This window comes from Eleutherodactylus coqui, chromosome 8 (assembly GCF_035609145.1).
Source record: "Eleutherodactylus coqui strain aEleCoq1 chromosome 8, aEleCoq1.hap1, whole genome shotgun sequence".
In the NCBI taxonomy this organism is placed as follows: Eukaryota; Metazoa; Chordata; class Amphibia; order Anura; family Eleutherodactylidae; genus Eleutherodactylus; species Eleutherodactylus coqui.
Window position 1 is genome coordinate 67,971,587 of NC_089844.1, and position 25,111 is coordinate 67,996,697.

General features: G+C 43.6%; 1 protein-coding gene across 2 annotated transcripts in view; it reads left to right on the plus strand.

The window, feature by feature from the left end:
* The window catches only part of ZNF385B (zinc finger protein 385B), a 621,952-nt gene that overhangs the window by 591,237 nt on the left and 5,604 nt on the right, over positions 1 to 25,111 (plus strand). For both annotated transcript variants that reach the window (XM_066575763.1, XM_066575764.1), the window contains 3 exons: positions 6,312 to 6,554; positions 8,133 to 8,311; positions 11,203 to 11,304. In XM_066575763.1, the coding sequence (XP_066431860.1) occupies positions 6,312 to 6,554; positions 8,133 to 8,311; positions 11,203 to 11,304 (524 nt within the window). The remainder of the gene's footprint in view (positions 1 to 6,311; positions 6,555 to 8,132; positions 8,312 to 11,202; positions 11,305 to 25,111) is intronic.

A 25,111-nucleotide genomic window follows, 5' to 3' on the forward strand; every position in this document is an offset into this window, starting at 1 on the left:
AGCAGTGAAGCATGGTGGAGAGCGGTACAATAATAAGTGTCTGCAGGCATCAGTGAAGCACGGTGGAGGGTCCTGGCAAGTTTGGGGCTGCATTTTAGCAAATAGAGTTGAGGATTTGGTGAAGATTACTGGTGTCCTCAATGTTGAGAAATACAAACAGATACTTATCCATTATACAATACCATCAGGGAGGCGTCCAAATAGCACCAAATTTATTCTTCAGCAGGACAACAACCCCCAAAATACAGCCAATGTCATTAAGAACAAGGAGCCCTGGAAGTGATGTGATGGCCCCCACAGAGCCCTGATCCTAACCTTATCGAGTCTGTCTGAGGTTAAATGAAGAGACGGAAGGATTTGAGTAAGCCAACATCTAACAAAGTTCTGTGGTCAGTTCTCCAAGATGTTTGGACCAACCTTCCAGCCGAGTTCCTTCAAAAACTGTATGCAAGTGTGCCTGCAAGGATTGGTGCTATTTTGAAGGCAAATGCTGGTCACACCAAATATTGGTCTGATTTGCTCAAAAGCAGTCTGTTGAGCAATAATCGTTGTGTCTAAATGCGTGGCCAACAATTCACTCATCGTTGTCTTTCAGCTAGCTGGAAGACAATGATGAGTCTTATCAGGACCGCGCGCTGAGTTCTCAGCGGGATACTGCTGATACTATTGTTTCAGCTGGTATCCTGCTCAGAGAACACAGCAGGAGTATGCAGAAAACAGCGCTCCAGCTGTCTTCTATATACCCCGCTTGGAGCGCTCAGCTGTGTACCAGCTGAGCACTCCGTGAACACAGCAGGAGTATGTAGAAGACAGTGCTCCAGCTGTGTTCTGCATATCCCGTTCTGAGCGCTCAGTGGCATACCAGCTGAGCGCTCCGAGAACATAGCAGCTGTATACAGAGGACAGCACTCCAGCTGTCTTCTGTATACAGCAGGAGCCTTAATCTACACACTTATAAGCTCTTAAGTAGCTAATTAGCTTCTTAAGAGCTTATGCAAAGTGAATGCTCTAATCTATCACTCAAACTGCCGTTTGAGTAAATTTTGAGCGATCATCTTGCCGTGTAAATGCACACAGCGGTTATCGCTCAAAAGATTGCCTTTGAGCGAATTTTGAGCGATAATCGTTGTGTCTAAATGGGCCTTTAGAATTCTCTTTAGTTCATTCACTTTGTGTTAATTGACAAAAAAAAACTATTAACCCTTCTAGTTTTGAAAGCACTCTTACTTTGCAGCATTCTTTCCACAGCTGCCTAAAGCGTTTGCAGAGTCCTGTAAGATCAAATGTTTAGATTTTTATAACTCCAATTCACGTCCACGTACAGTAGAGGGACCGGATCCACAGACCCCTTGACACTGGGAACAAGGAAGAGTGCCCTCTTTTTCTCAGCATCAGCAGGAGTCCTAGAAGCTGGAGCCCCACCAATCACATTTGTACGGCATGATCTTGATTGATTTGTTAGGTGTCACTATAGAAGGCCACCTATTTCCTAGCCAAGAAAAACTTTTGTGACTTTGTGACTAATGCAGAATGGAAGTATCACTGGGAATCACTAAATCTATTCTGCCCATTCCTTTTTTTTGCTCCAATTCTCATGTAATGATAAACCACATTTTTATGTTTTTGTATTCATATATTTAGTTTTACTGATAATCATTTTTGGAAAAACTCTAATGTTCTCAATTAGCTGTGAACATGACTTATAGGTGAAAGCTCAGTCTATCACTCCTGTACATGAATACAAGGATAATCTGTATTTTGGCTGCTGCTGTAGTATTATATGCCACCCTAAGACACGTCTCATTTCAAGGAGAGACAAAATAGTTTGTATTCTCTTCTGAAAGATTGCCATGGGAAATGTAAAAATGTAGTTCAGGGGCCGCAGCTGCCGATGTAACCACTATAGGGCTCGTCCAAAAGTGGGTCCTAAGCTTATTAAGTTAGCGTAACATCTCTTGACTAGAGATGAGCGAGTATACTCGCTAAGGACAATTGCTCGATCGAGCATTGCCCTTAGCGAGTACCTGCCCGCTTGGAAGAAAAGGTTCGGGTGCCGGCGTGGGTGAGAGGTGAGTTGCTGCAGTGAGCAGGGGGTAGCGGGGGGGAGAGAGGGAGAAAGAGATCTCCCCTCCGCTCCTCCCCGCTCTCCCCCACCGCTCCCCGCCCGCCGCCGGCAGCCGAATCTTTGCTCCCAAGCGGGCAGGTACTCGCTAAGGGCAATGCTCGATCGAGTAATTGCCCTTAGTGAGTATGCTCGCTCATCTCTACTCTTGACTAGTTACATATTAAGCTATTAGGGTGTCTTCACACGTGAGAAAATTGCGTGATTTTTGAGCAATGCGAGAGTTAGTGAAAACGCAGAATTCTTAAACCAATGATTTTCAATGGCTTCATTTCCATTTGTGATGTTTTCACTCATGCGATGTGGCGTGAAAAAAAATCGCAGCATCTTTCTGTGTTTTGCTTTTTTGCTGTATTGCCGGCTCCATTGAATTCAATGGGCTGACATCGTTCTGCCGGGACAAGGTGAGTATATTTATTTTTTATTTTTACACATTTCTGGATGAATTGCAGGGAAGGGCTTATATATTTAAGCCCTTCCCGACAATTCATCCCGCGATCTCCAACAGCCCATTGCTTTCAATGGAGCCAGCTGTATTGCTGGCTCCATTGAATTCAATGGTCATAGCTCGTTTAATCGAGACGAGTACCGCGTGGTGCTTGTCTCGAGTAACGAGCATCTCGAGCACCCTAATACTCGAACGAGCATCAAGCTCGGACGAGTATGCTCGCTCATCTCTATTAAAAACGCATCGCACGAAAATCGTGCACTGCAATGCGATATAAAAGTGGCTCCAAAGGGAAATATGGGAGATTTTAAAAAATCGTTAAAATGCAGAAAGGACATGATGCGATTTTTTTTTCGCTCCACATCACGAGTGAAAATATTGCAAATGGGAAGGAAATGTTACAAAACTTGTTGGTTTCATAATTCAGCGTTTTCGCTCACTCTCGCATCGTGCAAAAATCGCCAATTTTATTGCAAGTGTGAAGGCACCCCGACGCCCAGACATTTCAGGAGCAAAATTGCCATGATTTTCTTGCAGCGATATCGCATTCGCCATTGTGAAGCAGCCCTTAGTGTATGACTACTGAGGTTAAGTAGAATATATGGGGAACCTGTCACGCAGGACGGAATATTTCGCAACAGCATTGTGGAATATGCCCTCCTACGAGTATTCAGCACCATAATTTGCACTGCGGATTTTGGTGCGGAATTAAAAATAACAGAAGCCTGCCGGCACTTCCGTATCCCAATCCACAGTTAGCAGAGGGGATTCGGGTGTGAAATTCAAGGACGACGTATTCTACAACACTGTAGCGGAATATTCCGCCCCGTGTGAACTGTCCCTAAGGGTGCATTCACACGAACGTATATCGGCTCGGTTTTCATGCCGAGCCGATATACGTTGTCCTCATGTGCAGGGGGGGGGAGGCTGGAAGAGCCCAGGAGCAGGAACTGAGGCTCCCACCCCCTCTCTGCCTCCTCTCCGCCCCTCTGCACTATTTGAAATGAAGAGAGGCGGGATGGGGGCGGGGCTAATTCGCGGCCCTTAGCCCCGCCCCCGTCTCGCCTCCTCTCATTGAAAATAGTGCAGAGGGGCGGAGAGGAGGCAGAGAGGGGGCGGGAGCCTCAGTTCCTGCTTCTGGCTCTTCCAGGCTCCCCCCCCCCCCCCCCCGCACATGAGGAGGACGTATATCGGTTCGGCGTGAAAACAGAGCCAATATACGCTCTTGTGAACGCAGCCTAAAGGTTCAGATTCTTCTGCCTAATTACAAAGCTGGCGCCAACATAATAGAGCTAGCCATAGATATTGCAAAAAATGGACTGGTGTTTCTTTAGTAATGCCATAAACCAGGGGTGTAGCTAAAGGATCATGGGCCCGGGTGCAGAAGTTTATCTTGGGGCCCCCCAGCTTCACTTAACCCCTTAACGCACAGGTGAAACTTAAAGCTCCGGGGCCCCAATACAAAACCTGTAACACGGCCCCCAACTTTAATACTTTATTCATAGTACTGGGCTGCCTATGTGGAGAAGAGAGGCCTTATTGGCCCCCTAAGGCTCCAGGGCCCAGGTGCAACTGCATCCTCTATAGTTACGCCAGTGCCATAAACATAGCGTTTTTTCTCCTGGTTTACAGCGACTCACAGGTGACCAGATGTCACTATAATGCCCTAAGCTAACATGATGCAGAATTCCTAGAAGTAGCTGGTGAATGTTCAGGCTGAGTGCAATGTAGATCAATGGGAGTCTGACCTACTGTACATCATACTAATTTTTCTGCAATTTTCATGCATGTACGATTATTTTTGGAGTTAAAAACGTGCGATTCGCATTGATGTATATGTGTTTTTCACGCACGTGCAAAAATTGCATTTGTTTCCTATAGTTAAAATAGTAACTAACATGCAAATCACATGGTATGCGAGTGCAATGAGTTCTTTTTATCGCTGCTGCAGCAAATATTGATTCTTGATCAAGAATTGCCCAAAAATAGGACATGCTGCAATTTTTTTATCTCAGATCGGGCTCACATGGTCGGAGCAGATTCCACATGCTGGAGGCCTGCAGCGGATTCCGTCTGTGAGCTGGGCTGCTGATCCTGCCTACCTGATTTTCACGTATTGCGGATGACCCTGGCGGCTCGCCATCTGTCATGCGCAGTACAGTTTTTCTTTTTGAAGTTTTATATTTCCTGGGCCTTCGCTTAGCAATAACGCAGGTACCCGCGGCCCATATGCAATGTTTATTGCATATGGGCAGTGGGTTGGACGACCTCCATTGACTTTAATGGTAGCCGTCCGAATGGAATCCGTGGCAGAATAGAACATGCTGCGATTGTGAGCGAAAAAGCGGTTTTACATGCTTTTCAATGGCCGAGTTTTGCGGCTGATCCCGCAATTGAAATCCACCTGTGTAAGGCTGGCCTCAGACTAATGGTCTTAGAGAAAAATCGCTCATGTGAATGACCCCATTGAAATGAATGGGTTCTTTTCAGATGTTAGTTCTGTCCTTTTCACAATCGGACAGAACCTGCAAATGGAGCTAACTAAGGGAGCGGATCTAGTGGTTATATATCTTTATGGAGAATCGAGGTAGACAACCTTACTGTGTGGGGAGACACTAAGGGGGCATCACTACTGTGTGAACGACACTGCTGGGACTTTCTTACTGTGTAGAGCATGCAAGGTTATCTTTAGCATGTAGGGAGCGCTGAGAAGGCATTACTATTGTGTGGAGCATACTAAGGGGGTAATCTAATACTGTGGGGCACAAAGAGGGCATCCTTGCTGTGCGGAGGGCAGTAAAGGGGCATCATCCCTGTGTGGATACACCGTTACTATTGCCACAGAAAGAGGACAGTATGACAGTGTGTGGGGCACAAAGGGCTACTATTATTTTGTTGGGACACCACATGGTCCCATTAGAGTGCTATTACCACGTTGTGGCACACAGGGACTGGGCAAGATTGGGCATATATGATCAGAGATTAGGCAGGGTTAGAGGCATGGCTCAACATACATATTTGTACAAGCCACAGAAGTTCTTACTTTTCCCGTTCTGTGTAAGTTGGGAGGTATGCATACAGTATGGTGTTGGTCTACATCAGAGGCGTAACTTGAAGCTCCCGGGCCCCAATGAAAAACTTGTAACAGGGCCCCCAACTATAATGCTTTACTTGTAGTACTGGGCTCCCTATATGGAGAAGAGAGGCCTTATGAGCCCCCTAAGGCTCCTGGGCCCGGGTGCAACCGCATCCCCTGCATCCTCTATAGTTACGTCCCTGGTCTACTTAATTTATGTTCTTAAAACTTGTGAATTATAAGAAATATTGATTTCCACACTGTATATATGAAATCCTCGCACCTCCTACAATATTATTTGGTCATTGGTGTTTTTACATTTATAGATTCTGTCCAAAATAAGTTAATATTTACAATATTGCACATTTAGAGATTTCCAATTACAGGTTTGGTGCCTATTTTTTCCCCTGGGAATTAGTCATGCCTTGAAAGTGACAATAATGCTGGGACATTTCTGTACAAAAGAGAATAATCAGACAAATTATACTGGTGGACCCTTCTCCTTCTGATGGATGAATAACACAATTCTTCTTTTTCAAACAATTTGCATCTCTGTGTAATTGCTTGTAAATGTCAAATGCTCCCCGTAATAAAAGCTCTAGACAAATAGATGACGCGTCTGAGGACAGTGGCTAAATAGTTTGGATGTTTTTCCTTCTTTTTAGGAGAAGAAGAACAATTAAAAGCCAGCAGTTCTGTTAGCCAGAGCATGGCTGAGATAAGGTCTTTCATTGCCAAGTCAGAGGTTGCTTTAACAGCGGTAATCCCGGCAGCACTTGTGAAGAGCACCAATGGCAGCGCAATCAACGCTTCTGAATCAGAAGAAGAGAAAGCCAAGAAGTTATTGTACTGTTCACTATGCAAAGTAGCAGTCAACTCTTTATCACAGCTAGAGGCGCACAACACAGGTATTGTATCCTCCAATTTCACCTGTAATATTGTTGCCAGTAATGTCCTTAAGCGCCACTAGGGGGAGTTTAATGCGTATGCAAGGTGAGTCAAGCTCATTTTCACCAAGGACTGTATAGTAATAGTGACTCCAGTAGTGGCCCTAGTAATAATGGTGTCCCCCATAGTGACCCCTGTAGTAATAGTGTCTCTTGCAATGTTGGACCCAGTAGTAATAGTGCCCCCTATGGCGGGTCCAGTAGTAATAATATCCCCTATATTGGCCGCAGTAGTAATACATGACCCTCCACAGTAGTCCCGGTAGTAATAGCTGGCCAGCATCCCTGCAGGCATTACACTCTCCCAGCCTACAGCACCAGCCTGGCAGTGGCAGCCGCTGCTGAGCCTGTGACTGCTGACCTCTCCCCTCAGCATCTGCGAAGTGTACAGGATGGCCCTCATGCTGCTGCATGGTAAGTGACTGGAATACCTTTTAGTTTGCTGCACGGCCAGCGGTCCACCTAAAATGAGTTGGTAGGAGGGATTCACTTGCAACTTGAGGAACTCCCCTAAGCTTGGTTTTTGTACTGTATCTATGTAGCATGCTCAGTTCTGGTACTGTATATATGCACTATGCTTGGTTCTGTACACAGTATGGTATCTATGCAGTATGCTTGGTTCTGGTACTATGTCTATACAGTATGCTCGGTTCTGGTATTGTATCTATGCAGTAAGTACTGAATCTGTGCTGTATGCTTGGTTCTGGTATTGTAAATATGCAGTATGCTTGGTTCTGCACACAAAACAATATATATGCAGTATGCTTGGTTCTGGTGCTGTATCTATGCAGTGTGCTCAATTCTAGTATTATATTTATGCAGTATGCAGGGTTCTGTATCATATCTATTCTGTAAACGTGGTTCTATGCAGTAACCTTACTGTAGCAGAGAAGGTTTAAATTCTTGGCTGGAAGGGGGCCCACACTATCTAAACAGCCCCTGGTCTGTTAATCCACCCTTGGGAATTGTCACCTTACCATATATCATAACTAGGCTCTCCTCAGCACCCAGTACACACCTTTTATGATATTTTAATCTGTGTACTGGAAGCAGCCATATAAGAGACAACACAAATATTTGCTGTATATGAAATCTGGATGGCAACCCCTAAGGAATCCACAATCATATCTGTTGTCACTTCCAGATGTAACAAACTTTAACTTGTCAATCACTGTGTAGAATGTACAGTTGCAGCAAACTTTAACTTGATTTTTCAATTTGCTAAAAGTGTCAATTTAAAGTTTACCGCAACAATGTCTTTCACATGTTAAGTCTTAAGTTAAAGTTTACTACAACTACAGCATCCCAGGATATGATACAGGTAGAACCCGAAACTGCTGAACTCTTAACTTGACATAATAAGACACTTAAATATTTGAAGGTAATTTTATGTTTTATGTAGAAATGCTCTATAAGCATGTAGAGTAGATGTAGAATTCATTCTGTAGCTTTGCATGTTTGATGATACTTGTGTTCCCAGCTTACTTTACTTCTAGTATCCATAAGATATTTAAAAGTACTCTGCTTAATTTTCTTAAGGTTCTAAACACAAGACAATGCTGGAGGCGCGAAATGGTGCAGGTCCAATTAAATCCTATCCCAGGTCCGGGTCCCGACTAAAAATCCAAAATAGCAGCAAAGGTTCAGGACTACAGAACAAAACTTTTCATTGTGAAATCTGTGATGTCCATGTAAATTCTGAAATCCAACTCAAACAGGTAATGTAACCAAATGTTTTAACCAGAGTGTGACTGATTAGTTCATGTCAGCAATTAATAGGCTTTGGTCATATTATTTACTGCAGTCAAAGTTCAGATTCCCGAGGGTCGATCCCACAGTGTCGGTTGGGATCACTGGTAATCTAACAGTAGCCAGACACTCTAGGTAAAAAGTACAAGTTGTTTGAAAAGTTAGTGAACATTTAAGTAGGGGACAATGCAACAAGAAATAACCTTGTCTCTTTTTTCTTTTGAAAGTACAACAATTACAGCTGCCATTTCGGTAGCTCTTTTTTATCTAACCTTTATGACATTTCCAAATAAAGCTTGGTTTACACGGAGCGATGATCACTCAAAGATTGCTCAAAGGACATTTTAAGTGACAGCTTTGAGCAATCATTTTGTATAAACTATTAAGTAGCTACTCAGCTACTTAGAAGCAATTAAGTGTGCAAATGAAGGCTTCACTGAATGCAGCTAATAGCCCCAAGGCTATTATCTGAGCTCAGATCCTTTGTTCTCCAAGGGGAAACAATGCTATCAGCACTCCCCATGGAGAACTGCTGATAGACGATTTTTAGGTTGGACTGAATTTAACGATCAGCTGGCAGTGCCCAAAAAGCCCACGATGGGCGCACATTTAGACACAATGATTATCGCTAAAACGATCACCGATTAGCAATTTTTTCACGATCATCTGCTGGTGTAAATGGGCCTTAATACTTGAGACACATGAATGGAAATTTATACAAATGTGAGCAAACACGGAAACAAAATATAATAGCAGTTTTTTGAAAAGTGTGTGTATACATGGGGGTTGTATATTTTGGGTAATTCTATCTGATATGTTTTTGACTCGGCTTTTTTATACTTTACTGGGAAACAAATATTAATCAAAATAACCTATAATAAGCCTCCATGCAGTCAATTGGAAAATAGTGATTGTTAACCCATTTGGTCAACAGTGCCATTTTCAAATTCTTTGGCTTCTTGATCTCCAAATAAATAAAAACACCAATTAATAAATAAAATATATTATTATAACGTAAATCAGTGCAAAACGCCATAAAAACAGGCGGGCACCTTGGACTGTACTGAAAAAAGTATGGATAAAGTCAAAGGACCAATCAAACAAAGTGGTTGTTAGATTGCAAGGTAGTTGTGGATTGGACCCCTTATTTTTAAACATTCAGGACACCCCATTTTTATACACAAATCAGAAAAAATACTCCACAACAATGCGCTACAAAAATATAGCTTCAAAAATACAGGATGAATATGCCAACCGAGTGTGTGGCACAAGATGATGCCACACTTCTATTCTAACAAGCTATAGATTGCTTCATTAGACAAAGTAAATGAGAGGTCCAAAGGTCTACAGACTACACAATGAGCAGCCACCTCGATACGGGGCAGGCCCACGGCCACATCATTAATTGGTTTTCCTGATGAAGAGGATCTACCTGCACTTTCTCCCAAACACATTGAGCGAGTGTTTAAGTGTTTTGGAGTAAAACCTTTTGTCCATCTTCTATTTGGTGTTACATGATCTTTATCATAAGACAACATCTTACAGTAGGGGGTGAAAAGATTTGGACCTTCCTATCCCCCTGCCCATGTACGTAACATATCCTTTATGCCCACTTGGTAATATATTTATTGGCACAAGATCAGACGAGTGCATACCCACTTTTTGGTGCCTTCTCTTGACTCTATTTTATGACATTTTGCACTGATCGATTTTCTTCTTTCAGGGATTAGGATAAAATGTAATGCTTTTTCATATATTTCTTCATATGTCATCTGATATTTTTTTGAGTTAATGACCATACTGTTTTGAATAGGGATCATTATTGGTGAAGCCTTTGTGTTCTTAAAGATGCCTTCACATGTGCCATTGTGATGCAGTTTTTTATGCAGTTTTTGAAGTGTAGTTTTTGAAATATGCACTGAAATTCTGCAACAAAGTAGAGTACATTGTATATAAATCAGTTTAAAAAAACATGAGGAAGAAATCTGTAGCGGATTCTAGTCTTTCTGCAGATTTTCAAGAAGCCTTTAACCCTTTCCACTCTACTGTCTAATGTCTAAAGACATTATGATTCAAGGCTGTACAGCTCCAATGTTGGAAGACGTCAGTCGGGGTTCTTTTACTGTATATTGCCAGCCTCTCTGCTGTTGGAGCCTATCCAACGTGTCACCTCATGCAGTACTGGCTTTAGCCAGCAGATAGCGCCGTTGTATAACAGCAGAAAAAGAGTAAGCTCCCCTAGGAAAACCAGGATACAAATTGGATTGGAAAGGGTTAAAGAAGCCAAAGCCAGAAGCGGTTTCAAAGGGAATGGGAAATATAGGAGAAGGAAGGACTTCCATCTCACCTTCCTGCTGGACCCACTTCTGGGTTTTGGCTCAAAAATTACTTAAAAAACTACATCTTTTTTTCCAAAAACTGCTGCGTGTGAAACTACTCTGAAAGGGGAATCTGTCTAAATTAGGTCTATGTCAATTAATAACATTAATGTAGTCCATGAGCTTATACTACAACTGATTTCCAGAAGAAGAGGCTGCAGCACTCCTCAGAGCCCTCAAATTTATTCATCACCCCTCAAGGGTATTTTTTTAATCTTGGACAGTACAGTTTAAGCAAGTGACCCTTTAAATCAACATGTATTTGGGTGATCAATACTTTTGGAATTCAGTAGAAATACAAGCTGACAGAATTCGTGACATGGTCTACTGATACAACTCTATTGTATGCCAAAACAAAGATTTGTGTGCTTCCCCTTCTATATATATATATATATATATATATATATATATATATATATATATATATATATATATATATAATATTGATGCCAACTAAATTGTTTTATATTGTGTCATTTCAGCACATCTCCAGCAGAAGACATAAGGACCGAGTAGCAGGAAAGCCAATGAAGCCTAAATATAGCCCATACAACAAACTTCAGCGCAGCCCTAGTATTTTAGCAGTAAGTACATTTAATTATATAAACACCCTGACAAACTTCAATAGAAAAGAATAACATAACATTATAGAATTATTAAGCGGAACAAAGTCATAGGGAGTAAGTCTGAGTTAATTAACAATATAAAATTATCTTGCACCATTAGTTTGATCTTTGACCACATCCAAGTCCAAATGATAATGAGATTTTATTAAGATTACGCTCAAGTCTATAAAAGTCAACTTTTATTGTTCATTACTCATGATATTAATTATTCATACACAATAATTTCAACAATCTCCCATTTGGGTTACATTCAGACGGGCGATCGCGATATTGGGTTGAGAGGCTTGGGTTGATATTGCACTTGCTAACTTGCTATTTTTACGGTGATGCAAAGAGTTTTTGATTAAAATTTGCATCACATTGCTTCTGCAATCATCCTGTGCGTCAGGATCACAAGTGTTTCCCGTTGATTTCAATGGAAAACATTGCGTCGAATTCGCATGCACATCGCATGTCATGTGAGTACCATGCAATGTCTTTTAAGGTCCCATTGAAAACAATGGCAAGGTGTTTCGAGGAAATACTCAAAAATAGAATGGGCTGCTATATATATTGTAGCACCGTGGGGCTTAAAGAGCACACCAAACGGTCACTTTTCTTCTTCTTTGGTTTATTTATACAGTCTTTAACAGAAACATAGATGACTGGGTCTCCAGAGAAATACTAAATGTTTGCAACAACAAAGTCTCTTTTCAAGTTTAACCCTCCACAGTCGGGAGGCGAAGCATGTAAATCCTCAGCTGAGGAAACAATACAAGTTCGTAGGTTTGCACAGACCTGTGGATGTCCAGAGCGCCGCTGGTCCTTAAGCCTTTCAGTATCTTCAGACTCTAGTCCAAGGGCAGATGTACCCCAGGGGTCCTGCTGGAACCACGCAGCGCCTTGTCCACAGCGCCTCTCTACTCCCAAAGGAAGTCACAGTTTAACTGGAGCCTGGATCTCCCAGATACACACACCTCTCTCAAACTTCCACCTGTCTCCTTAAATGGCATGCTGGACTGGTTGTAAGATCTGGCCTGGAGTAAAAGAGGAACGGACTACATCACAGAGGCTAATAACCTCTGTGACACATACCTTCCACTCCAGACCACACCTCTCACCCTGTTACAATATATATATTTTTTTATTTTGTAAGGAAAAATTTGATCATCTGAATGAATCTGCTCACAAGAATGGATTTTATATTCATGCAAGTTTTGTATGCACTGCATCGCACAAGACTCACGCGAGAATATAATTCATGTGAATAAGCCCTTACACCTACATAAGCAGTTCCTTACTGCCCATAGACTTTAAACATTCTAATGGCCCATGCCTGATAATGAAGAGAGGTAAAACATCTGGTCAGAAAGTGATTAAAAAGGTTATCCCATGAAAAAAACTTAATATATCTGATTGTTGAGGATTCACCTGTTGGAATCACGTGAATGGGGTTTCTGAATGAATGGAGCAGTAGTCACATGTTGGCACTTCTACTCCATTTATTTCGATGAGACTACCGAAGATGGCCAAATGCAAGCAGTCCCATTGAAACGAATGAAGAGGTAGCACGCATATGTGACCATCACTCCATGCATTCAGAGACAATCATGACCCGGGTATAACGGAGTTGTTCTACTGTAGCTTTCCCACCTTCCTTAACCTCCCTAGACATTACCTAAATAATCAGGGACACCTTCTTTGGATTAAACTGGCCACAGCAGCCATTTGTTGCAAACACCATAATAATAAATCTAATAACATATCATAACATTCCCAATCCCCAGATAAAGGGAGAGTCTTGGAGCCCCAAATAATTCTGTTGCCTCATCAACCAGGGACATATTTGTAGTGCATCCCGCACCAACCGACTCAGGAGACCCTATTTCTCAAACCATGCCTCTCGCCGCAAGCCAATCAACTCAGGAGGCCCAAACTCACCAACTAGCCTCTAGTCGCCTTCCCCCCAGCACTGAGGCCCACTAGCCATACCTAGGCTAGTCACTACAACCATCTTTGCAGGGACTCTGCTCTGCCAAAGCCAAGAAACGACAGACCCACCTAATGATCAATCAAAGGGGGAAAGTTAGAAAGTTAGCTCTCCAGCCCCTGCCTTCCCCCACCCCACTTTTGTGCTGACTTCAAGGACCCCCTTACCCGCTGCCATGACAAGACAACTTATCTTCCCACCCCCTCCCTTCCAATCGGGCAGGTAGGTGGGACTCTTTTCCGTCCCCGTTGCACGTCCTTCTTCTCTGTCACTCTACTCCAGGACTGGCTCCTCCCACTACTTTCCCGCACTTTCTTTCCTTTCCAGCACCTCCTCCTTACATCAACCCCTTGCCTCCCTGTTAACCCTGTCATGCCTGCCTTCCCTTACAGCCCTGTGGCTTCAACTCTGGGGGTATTTTGTGCTGCAAAGTGGTATGTGGGGCTACTGGAATGGTGTTAGAGTTTCTAGGAGTAGTATATGCACTGCATAGTGGTATTTAGTTATTATTGCGGAGGGTAATATGGGCACTGCATAGTGGTATTTGGAGCTGCACAATAGTAATTAATTAATTGGTAAGGTCTTAAAATTACAGTTCACCATGGATTGGCTGTTGAGGCCCACATATATAAAGTTTGAGAAGTCCTGATCTATTGGATTTACCTTCTAGCTAACAGATAATTATACTTTCAGCTCCTAAAGTAAAGCAAAATTTGTTGTATTTTGTGTTGTGCTCCATTATTTAGTGCAATATGAGGGGGCTATGCTATATGTGGGCAGGTGGGGGTTTGTGTGCCAGGGTTGCTTTTTCTTCCCAGTCTGGCCTAGCTTGGCCAACTAGATAAAGGTAAGGGCGCATGCACATGGACAAAAAAATTGTGTGAGTTTTGTCTGCATTGCTAGACACACAAAACTCACAGCTTATTTTTTTTGCAATGGGTCTATTAGCATTGGCAATTTTTCTCTCGCACACAATGAGAGATGCTTCAAGATGGAAAGATCACAGCATGTCCTATCCTCGCACAAGAATAGAACATGCAAGTGTACGGTCTCCCGCACATCACACAGCACGCGGACGGGGTACCTGTACACTGTTTGATGCAAGTTGTCCCTGAGAATTTGGGACGTGATTCGCATTCGCCCATGTTAATGCACTTAAGTAAAAATTTTAGGGATGGAGTAGGCACCTTTATTCGGAGCATAAGTGGAATATTCAGTATTTTCCTAGAGGACCACTAGGAACATAATGTACAGTTTTGGTCCCGTTATATATTTATGTCTTATTTTTAGATAAAATGTCCTATAGAGAAGTAGAATATAGAGAAAAGCGTGCAGCTACATGAGGTGAATCCATTGTGCAAAACCCACAGCAATTCCGTAATGGCAAAAACCACGCTAAACGGTACAATTTATGTGTGCGGATTTCAGTGGGAAAATGCTGTGTGGGCTTGCGGCCGATTACCTGAATCATACAAGACCCGATATTTCACTGGAGGCCAAGATGACCGGGCTCAGGCTCACGGATTTTGGCCATTTAATGCACAGTAACTGCAATGCGTAGTACTGTATGAACACACATCTTAGTAGCAGTTTGGTGGTAAAATTAAAAGTGAATAAAACTGTTTAATTTGGGCTTTATACAGCATCAGCACTGATGGGCACAGGCCATTGTTAACTGCTGCACTTTACTTTTCAACATTTTTATTACACAGTTGATTGTATTGTACAGAACATCACATAAGGTGCATTTGCTTCAATTGAAAGTACATTAACTAATGCATTTCATACTGGTGCACAATTTGTTTTAAATGTACTCCTGATGTACTTTCTAGTGCATTTGGAAGAATGTAGAAAACTTTCAATATTGTGTAGCCTCAGCGGTAGAATCTATAATAGCTTTGACTGTGGATAGCCACTCCTTTGTACTCTCCGCAGGGGTCAAGTGCTCCAATCAGCAACCTGCTGAACCAGACTCCGCACTAAAAGAAAATGAAAAAAGATGCAATCAGGCTTGTAATATAGGAGGACATATTGAAAGAGGTTCTGCAATTTAGAAATAAAGTGGAGGTCTTTAGAAGCACTGAAACACTGTACTTTAAGTGCTAACACCACTGTCATTGGAAATGAACATTCTTCTACAACATGGCAGCTCATAGCGTGACAAGGGAGCATATAATGCTGTGATACTCGGCCTGATATTCTGCGGGTTTTAATACTCCATCCCCATTAAGGCGTTTCTTATAGCTTCTGCATGTGTCACAGAATGTAAGATGTTCAGGTATATTTCAAGGATTTATGGATTTCGTGAGCTGATTATTAGACCTCATTAATGCAGATTAGGAAAGGGACTTGTTGTTTGTATTTTTTATTTATTCCCATGGATGGCTGAGTCGACCTTAAACCAGCTACCTCAACCACGTGGGGATTGAACCTGCAACCTTCAGGTCGTGAGCAAGAGCTTAGGACTGCATGCTGCTGCCTTAAAGGGGTTCTGACACACAAAAAAAGTGTACTCACTTTGCCTGGCCAGGACCGATTGACAGGCATGGCCCCTCCGTCGGGCATGTTCCTCGGTGGCTTCTAGGAGCAGAGCAGGAGCGGTCAAAATGACCGCTTCCTGCTCTGCTCCGTCCGTCAGCCACTTCCGAGGTGAACGGACGGGCCGCCAACAGCAAGCACGTCACAAGCAGTGCTTGCTGTGGGCACCCCTTCCGACCCGGCTAAACTCTGAGATTCTGCGCATGCACAGTGGAGACGCGGCCCGTCCTGACTGCTGTCAGAGGGCACCTCTTCACTGTGCATGCGTGGATTCCCGGGGGGTGGGAACCCCTTTAACACTCTGTACCACACAAGGAATGTAACCTATGGGTCATTTTTGAGCCCACACTACTAATATGGTCTTCACACAGGGGTCCGTTTTTGCGTGCAGAAGTTTGGTTGCAGAAACAGCCTCCATTAAAACCCATCGATTTCAATGGGTTCCCTTACATTGCACGTTTTTCCACACACATTTACGTCATCGGGGAAATACGCAACAGATTTTTGTGCAGAATTGTGCACCAAAGGCCCCATTGGAGGCTTAGAAATGCACACAGACGTGTTAGAAACATCATTTTTCCATATAAAAGTATATCCACACAGAAGGTTTTTCCAAGGCGTAAAATTCATGACACATCTATGGCAAAATCAATGACTTGCATGCGGATTTCCATGGATTTTGCTACAAACTCTCCACGGATTTCAATCAATTGCTTCACGGACACTTGAAATCCGCACTGAAGGTCAACTTATGCTGTGGATTCTTTTTTGCAGCTCGTGGATGATAATTAGTAAAGTCTTGTCCACTATGCGCTACCATAAACCCTGCAGATTTTCTAAATGAAATCCTGTTCCCGTAGCCGAAAATCCACAGCATTTACGCTCCATATTGGCTTCTCTCCAATGAACGGTCACACTGCAAGGCAGGGGCGCAACTATAGGGCAGGGGTGTCAATCTCATTTTCACCGAGGGCCACATCAGCCTTATGGTTGCCTTCAAAGGGCCGATTCTAATTGTAAGACAGTAAAAGTAAACCCCACAGTGGCCCGATTGGTAATAAGGTCCTCCATAGTGGCCAGTAACGCACACCATTCTGCGCACACACACACACACACACCATTCTGCGCATACAGACGCACACCATTCTGCGCATACAGACACACAGACGCACACCATTCTGTGCATACACACGCACAAACGCACACCATTCTGCGCATACACACGCACAGACGCACACCATTCTGCGCATACACACACACCATTCTGCGCATACAGACGCACACCCTTCTGCGCATACAGACGCACAGATGCAAACCATTCTGCACATACAGACGCACACCATTCTGCGCATGCACACGCACAGACGCACACCATTCTGCGCATACACACGCACACCATTCTGCGCATACACACGCACACCATTCTGCGCATACACAAGCACTCCATTCTGCGCATACACCTGCACAGATGCAGACCATTCTGCGCATTCCCCCCTCACAGACGCAGACCATTCTGCGCATACACCCGCAGACCATTCTGCGCATACAAACGCACACCATTCTGCGCATACACCCGCACAGATGCACACCATTCTGTGCATACACCTGCAGACCATTCTGCGCATACACCCGCACAGACGCATTCTGCGCATACACACGCACAGACACACACCATTCTGCACATATACGTACAGACACACACACACACATATATATATATATATATATATATATATATATACAGACACACACACAAGGATCCCACCCTGCAGCTGCTCCTCCTCAGCGTCGCTCTTCTTGCTGCAGAGATCATGTTCTCTGCAGTCATCTTCCCTCCTCTGCGGCACTCCTCTACTACTGCCTGCACTAGACAGAACAAGCCGAGAGAAGATCATCTACTGACAGCAGCACGGAGGAGTGAGGGAACTTACTGCACAGCCGGCGGGCCATAGAAAATGAGGCGCCGGGCCTTGTGATTGACACCTGTGCTATAGGGGATGTGGTTGCACCCGGGTCCAGGAGCCTTAGGGGGCCCATAAGGCCTCTCTGCTCCATATAGAGAGCCCAGTACTATGAATAAAGCTTTATAGATGGGGGCCCTGTTACAGGTTTTGCATTGGGGCCCAGAAACTTCAAGTTACGCCTCTGCTGCAAGGGTATGTCCACATGGGGTATAAACACAGCTGTTTTCTGCAGCAGAAATGTGTGCAGAAAATCCATAAATTTCATACTAAATCTCATCCACCTACTGAAAAAAATCCACAGCATAAACTGAACTGTGGTGAAATCTGTCCATTAAGGTAACCTGTAGACAAAACGTCTATCGAAAGCTTGAATACAAACAGTTCAGTGTAGACATGGCCATTGAGGCCGAGCTCACACGACCGGGTCGGATTCCACATGACTCTGCATACGGCACTTACCTGTATTGCGAATGACCACGAAGCTTCGCAGGCAGTCATGCACAGTACAGTTCTTTTCTTCTTGTTTGTATTTCCCGTGCCATCGATTAGCGATGATGCAGGTACCCGCATCCTATGCGCAATTAACATTGCGTATGGGCTGCAGGTGGGATGCCTCGGCAGTAAAATAGGGCACACTGCGATTTTTTTTCTACCACTCATGGAATATGCAATTCGTTTCCGCGAGTTTGAAGGGAAAAAAATTGAAAATACATGCCTTTCAATGCCCGCATTTTCCCGCGTATCGTGTAGACGCCGATCACAGAATCCGCAATTCAAATCTGGTTGTGTGAGACCCCACTTACAGGGTGCGAGTGATAAATCGCTTGTTGCTTTGTTTCAGTTAAACAAAAAACTAGTCGCTGGTTGATTGAAAGTAGTCTGGTGTAAAGTCACAGTCAACAACTTGAACAGATTTGCATGGAGATTCCCTCTTCAAATGATATTTCAGCAAACAATTAGCCCTTCACAATCCAATTTTGGATTCACGGTTTCCTAGGGGGCTTTTCTCTTTCTACCATTATACAAAGGCACCATCTGCTGGATAGAGCTAGTACTGCGGTATGTGACATGCTGGAGAGGCCCCCGATAACAGAGCGGCCAGTAATTTACAGTAAGAATACCCTGCCGGACGTCTTCTTCCAATCCACGTCTTCAGACGTCAGACAGTAGATTGGAAAGGGTTAATGAGCAATCATCGCTCCAGGTAAAAGCTAACGAATGACTGTCGTTCGTGCGCTTCATCAACTATTTTGAGCGACTATCTGAATGCTTTTTGGAAAATCCTTCTGAAAATGTAGGTGAGCCTCCCTACATTGTCACATAGCAGCTGCTGTGCTACCTTGGTAGTCACATCCTTTCCTACATGCTCAAGATGTATTTCTCTTGAGCTTAACTCATAATGCGACGTAATGTCACGGAGTGTCGTGCTATCAATTTCTTTACATTTTTTTATTACATTTTTTTAAAGTTTTTTAATGGGTTTAGATAACTTTTTGCTGTCCCCACACACTTACCTCTCTGTTGTGAACACTATAAAATAGAACAATTCTTTAATTCTGTGTTCTCCGTTTCTGGCCAAGCGAAGCTTTGAGCTGCCTATCTTTCTTCAGTGTGATATGGGTGACAACAGCAGATAGTGAAATCTCCTTAACTGACAAGCAGTGACTTGTGGCAGTGGCATTAGATAGACAGACCATGTGTGACATGTGTGAGTACTGACTCATCAGATGTCTCACACCTTATCATTCCCTGCAAGGAAATTGGCAGCCATAGTCACCCCGAGCTCACGGATTCTCAAGTCACCATATAATATGATACATCAAAGCAATCAGAACTATTAAAAGAGCAATAAGCAGCACATAACTTGTATGCGAAATTGAAGCAGAGCATTAACATCGGAAAAGTAAGGTGAAAATTCCCTCTAAGTTTGCCAATTTTAGGGATATACAGAAAAAAGTTTGGTACCGTGTCAGCCAGTAGAATGTGATTCTTCTCAGTGAGGCCTCATTCACATGAGCGTGAGTAGACTTCTAAAAGAACTAATGGGTTCCTGTAGAAGCATTCATATGCGCGGAATTTGAAGCTCAAAACAGCGCTCCTAAATAAGATAGGACATAGGTGGGTGTTTTGCAGGAGTTTCCATTGACTCCTATGGGAGTTAATGGAAACTCCTGCACACTGAACAGATTTCCTGCTGCTTACAGCCGGACATTTAAAAGGTTCAGCTGTCCAGAAGCACCATTTAAATGTCCTGCTGTTAACTCCTTTATCCCCGCGGGGATGAGGGGACTCCCCGAGAGTTCCGTTAATCCCCGCAAGGAGTCCGCTTATCACTGAACACTGTGACAGCACTGTCACAGTGTTCAGTTATGATGGGACTGTGAGTGGGGACGAAATAATCTCTTGCCACAGCTGTCACAGCTGTGGCAGAGGAGCGTGATACCATCCCATTGCATTCAATGGGGCCAATGCTACTGCCGCCCCATTGAAAGCAATGGGAGCGGGTCGCTATCCCCTGCTGCAGCTGTGACAGCTGCAGCAGGGGATTCCATGGATGTGAAACTCCTGGATGCTGTCACATCCAGGGGCTTTACCTTGTTGTCAATGGGGCCGGCAGCAGCAGCGCCAGCCCCATTGAAAACATAGGAAGAAGATGTGCTCCTCTGCTACAGCTGTAACAGTGGATTCCTTCATCCTGCGGGGATGAAGGAATCCACTACCATAGCTGTCACAGCTGTGGCAGAAGAGCATGATGCCATCCCATTGCTTTCAATGGGGCCGACACTGCTGCCACTCCATTGAAAGCAATGTGATGAAGGCAACCCCTGCAGCAAGGATTTTGGGGGAGGGGCTAGAAATATAAGCCCTTCCCTGAAAATCATCCCTAGCTGTAGAAGAAAAAAACACATTAACTCACCTAGAAGTGCTGTCCAGCTCTTCTCAGTATCCCCGGCAGTCTTCGCTCAGCCAATCAGAGGCAGCGCTTTCTGGAGGTGGGATTTCTATAGCTAGGGATCATTTTCTGGGAAGGGTTTATATTCCAAACCCTTTCCTGAAAATCATCGCTGCATGGGTTGCCTTCATCCAATAGTTTCAAATGGGGTGGCAGCAGAGCCAGCCCCTTTTGAAGCAATGGGATGGCATCGCAGTCCTCTGCCACATCTGCGGCAGGGGATTCTTTTGTCCCCACTGCAGTTCCCTCATTACTGAACACTGTGACAATGCTGTCACAGTGTTCAGTGATGAGGGGACCTTCGTGGAGCAGCTGCTCCAGTGAACAGGCAAAGTTTCATGCGCAAACTTTGCCAGTTCGCGTGTTTTCCGCTCAGGTGAGCAGCAGGTTTTTTTTTCGCCCACATAGGCACGCAAAAAAAATACACTCGTGTGAATGAGGCCTATGAGAAACAAAGAAATCTTGTAGATAGGATACATTTCATAGCTAACAAAAGTAAAAGTTGTTACAGTGAGCTTTTAAAACTACTTTGGTTTCTTCATCAGGCACATAATAGGATATACTGTATCTGAATCAGATCAGATGAAGAAACTGAAGTAGTTCTGAAAGCTTGCTGTAACATCTTTATTTTTAGTCATGAAAAGTTATCATATCTATAAGATTACTTTTTTTCTTTCAAGGCCTCCTTCACACGACTGTATGCATTTTTACGTTTGCCCATACTATTACAAAATAAAATATCTTTGGAAAAACATAAACTTATTTTCTACCACCATCTTCTGACAGTGATAATTTTTTCCCATCAACATAGTTGTGGATGTCTTGTAGCTACTATTGGTAGCTTTTTGGAGTACAAACAACTTTTTGGTCGCTTTAAAAAAAAATTCTCATCATGGAAGGGGGGGGGGCATTGTCCAAAGCTTGTCCGGGGATTTAAAGATTTACAGGAATACCAGCCAATATCAGCATTCACACTGATCCCGGCTGTTGCCTGCTGCTGTCAGCTGTGAGAAACAGCACCTGCATTTTATGGAGCAGAATCGGGAGATCCCCCTCCATATAAACCCTGATTGTATGGGATGTACCTATATGTCCTATGTTGTTATGGGGTTAAAGAAACAGCATAGTTTTACCCACCCAGCTGTTCGTCAGTCCTGACATCTCTCAGCCACCACATTCAGCCAGGTCAGTGGCAGTGGGGTCAGAACTAGAGATATGATGGATGTGCTAGACAGATAGACCATGAAAGTCTCAGATGGAAATACTCCTTTAAGATTCAAAAATAACCACCAGATTGTGAGAAAACGTCATCATTACCCAACCTGCATCTTTCAAACTGCTGGGAGTATTCTGAGAGTTGTAGTTTTGCAACAAGTTAAGACTCAAACCATTCACACTGATATTTTTTATAGATCCCAGTGATTGCAATTTAGCAGAATATGCCCCCCTGCACAGTGTAACGGGCTTTTAGAGAATATAGGTTCATGCAAAAAGCCATATTACTAATCCATTTTGTATGAATCTGTAATATGGCACCACTAGACAGTTATAGGCCAACAGTGCACCTCTATGTGCCTTCAATCTCATATAAAGGTATGCATATTTAAAGGCTATGGAAACTTTTATGCATAAAAAAATCAATGCACACATCTTAAGTCCCTGCAGAAAAAAAAACACTTATCTGTTTTTGCATTGAATTTTCTTTCTCATGCATTTAAAAAAGCTTCATACTTGGTTTGCAGACTCCACTACATTCAAGTTTCAGGCTAAAGGGTATTCTCAACACTGACCAGCTGTTTTTTTTCTCATTAACATGCACAAGCTTAGCTCCACCTTCTGTCTCCATTTTAAAGGCTGTGTAGCATAACCACACACACTCAATACTACACAGCTATCTCTCCATCTATCTCATCCTCTCTCTGAGTAGCTGCTGGTCCTGTTCCCCCTTACTACTGATAAGAGCAGATAATTCATCTGAGGTGAATTACAGTCCTCTGTAATTGTAGCTTTCTCTGCTCTCTGTCCTCCTGATCTCTTCCACCATCTCTCGGAACTGTCATGTAGCCCTCTGTAATAGCTCAGTGGAAAATGCTCTGAATGCTCATCCACAACAGGGAAGTAGGCTAGGGGGAGCACAGGAAATTTTTGCATGCTCAAATACGCCTGTGAGAAGGGGGCCTTAGGCAAGTTTTAGGAAATTGATTTTAGTGTGTATAACAGCTGACAAGCAGATCTACCCTCCTGTTCATTAGAAAATAAATAGCTCTATTGTGAATTGTAAGAATGTAAGTTATTATCCAGTAGACTGAATGGATTTTACAATATTTCAAAAGCATCCGTGCTACAGAGGTGATGAAATTTGTGCTTTGAAAACAAAAAATACTTGAATTACTTTGATTATTTTTCTATGATATTAAGGAAGTGCTAATTGCTTCATTTTAAGTACTATAATTAAATATTAATTAAATATTAAAGTTTATCAACATTTTTACATAGCGCCGTGTTTTATTAGAGTAAGGGTCAGAAAGAACAGAGTTAATATTATGCCAACAATGTGTTTTAGGGCTTATTCAAATGGGCGTATATCGGTCGAGTTTTCATGCCCAGCCGATATACGCTGCCCCTCTCTGCAAGGGGAGGAGGTGGTATGGAATAGGAGCTAGTGCACTGAGCTACCGCCATCCTCTCTGCCCCTCGCCACTGTTTGTAATGTGAGGGGTGGGACGGGGGCAAAGCTAAATTCCGCCCCAGTCCCGCCCCATCCAATTGTAAACAGTGTCGAGGGGCGGAGAGGGGGTGGGAGCTCAGTGCACTAGCTCCCGTCCCATCCCACCACCTCCCCTTGCAGAGAGGGGCAGCCTATATAGGCTGGGCGTGAAAACTCAACCAATATACGCCCGTCTGAATAAGCCCTTAAAATGTAAATTTAAGTTTTTTTTTATTCCTCTGTCTTTAAAACTTAAAGGGAACCTGTCACCTGCTTAAAGCGTCATAACTGAGTTATGATGCTGTTAGGTGAGGTGACAGGGAACCTGGTGCTGCAATTTTTTTACTCACTTGCTTCCTTGTTCTCGTGGTGCCTGCCTTTGAAGACCCTGCGCTAGATGAAAATTCACTGAGGCCACTGTGGCGATTACTATTACTACCGGGGACAATATAGGGGACACTATTACTACTAAGGCCACTGTGGGTGTCTCTACTACTACTGGGGCAAATATATGGGACACTATTACTACTGGGGCTACTGTGGTGGTCACTGTTACTACTGGGGCCAATATAGGGGACACTATTACTACTGGGGCCACTGTGGGGGTTACTATTACTACTGGGGCCTATATTGGGGACACTATTACTACTCGGGCCACTGTGGGGGTTACTTTTACTACTAAGTCCAATATAAGGGACACTGTTGCTACTGATGCCACTATAGGGGTCAGTATTACTACTTGAGGCCAGTGTGGGGGTCATTTTTACTACTGAGGCCACTGGGGGGAGACTGTTACTACTGAGGCCAATATAAGGGACACTATTATATTACTACTGAGGCCACTGTGGGGGACATTATTACTACTGATCCCACTGGGCGGTTAACTATTACTACTGGGCCAATATAGGGGACACTATTACCACTGAGGCCACTCTGCACATGGCAGCATACCTCAAGTTGACTTTGGGTATGTTTACACATGGTGGAAATGCTGCTGAATGTCTGCAGCAGAAATTTCCGTGGCAAATTCCACAGCATTTCTGCATCCATAGAACACTAAAACTCCATACCATTGGGGCGGTTTTGACTGGAAATCAGCTGCGTATCCGCAGCTGATTTCATACAATGTGGTGCTCCCCCTCACCTCCTCCGAGGTCTTCCTGCTGTCATCGCTTCCCGGCTTCTGATTCCCAGCAGCCTGGTCAGGTACGGCACTACTGGTCAGGTGGGGCAACTATAGGCCTTGTTGACTGAAGTGTTAAAAGGTGAGCATGAACTTTAAGGGTTCATTCCTCTTTGTGATTAGAAGCCATGTATCTACTTCTATTTTTGATGTACAGTCAAACCTCTAGTTTCATTGTTTTATAGTTTCACCAATTTCTAGTTTTGCAGATTTTTTCAAGCCAGAATTTCACCTCTAGTTTCACCGGCTGCTTCTAGTTTCATTAGCTGGCTGTGATCAGCCGATTCAGCCAATCAGATCAATCTCTTGTTGGGATGCGGGGAATTCAATCACCGTCACTAGCAATAGATGCTTTGCTAGCTTGACAAGCGCCCGGCAGATGGCCATAGGCTTCCAAAGTAGCGGTGGGGACCCTGACGGCACCTGAAAGGTAAGTATAGATGCCACCTGC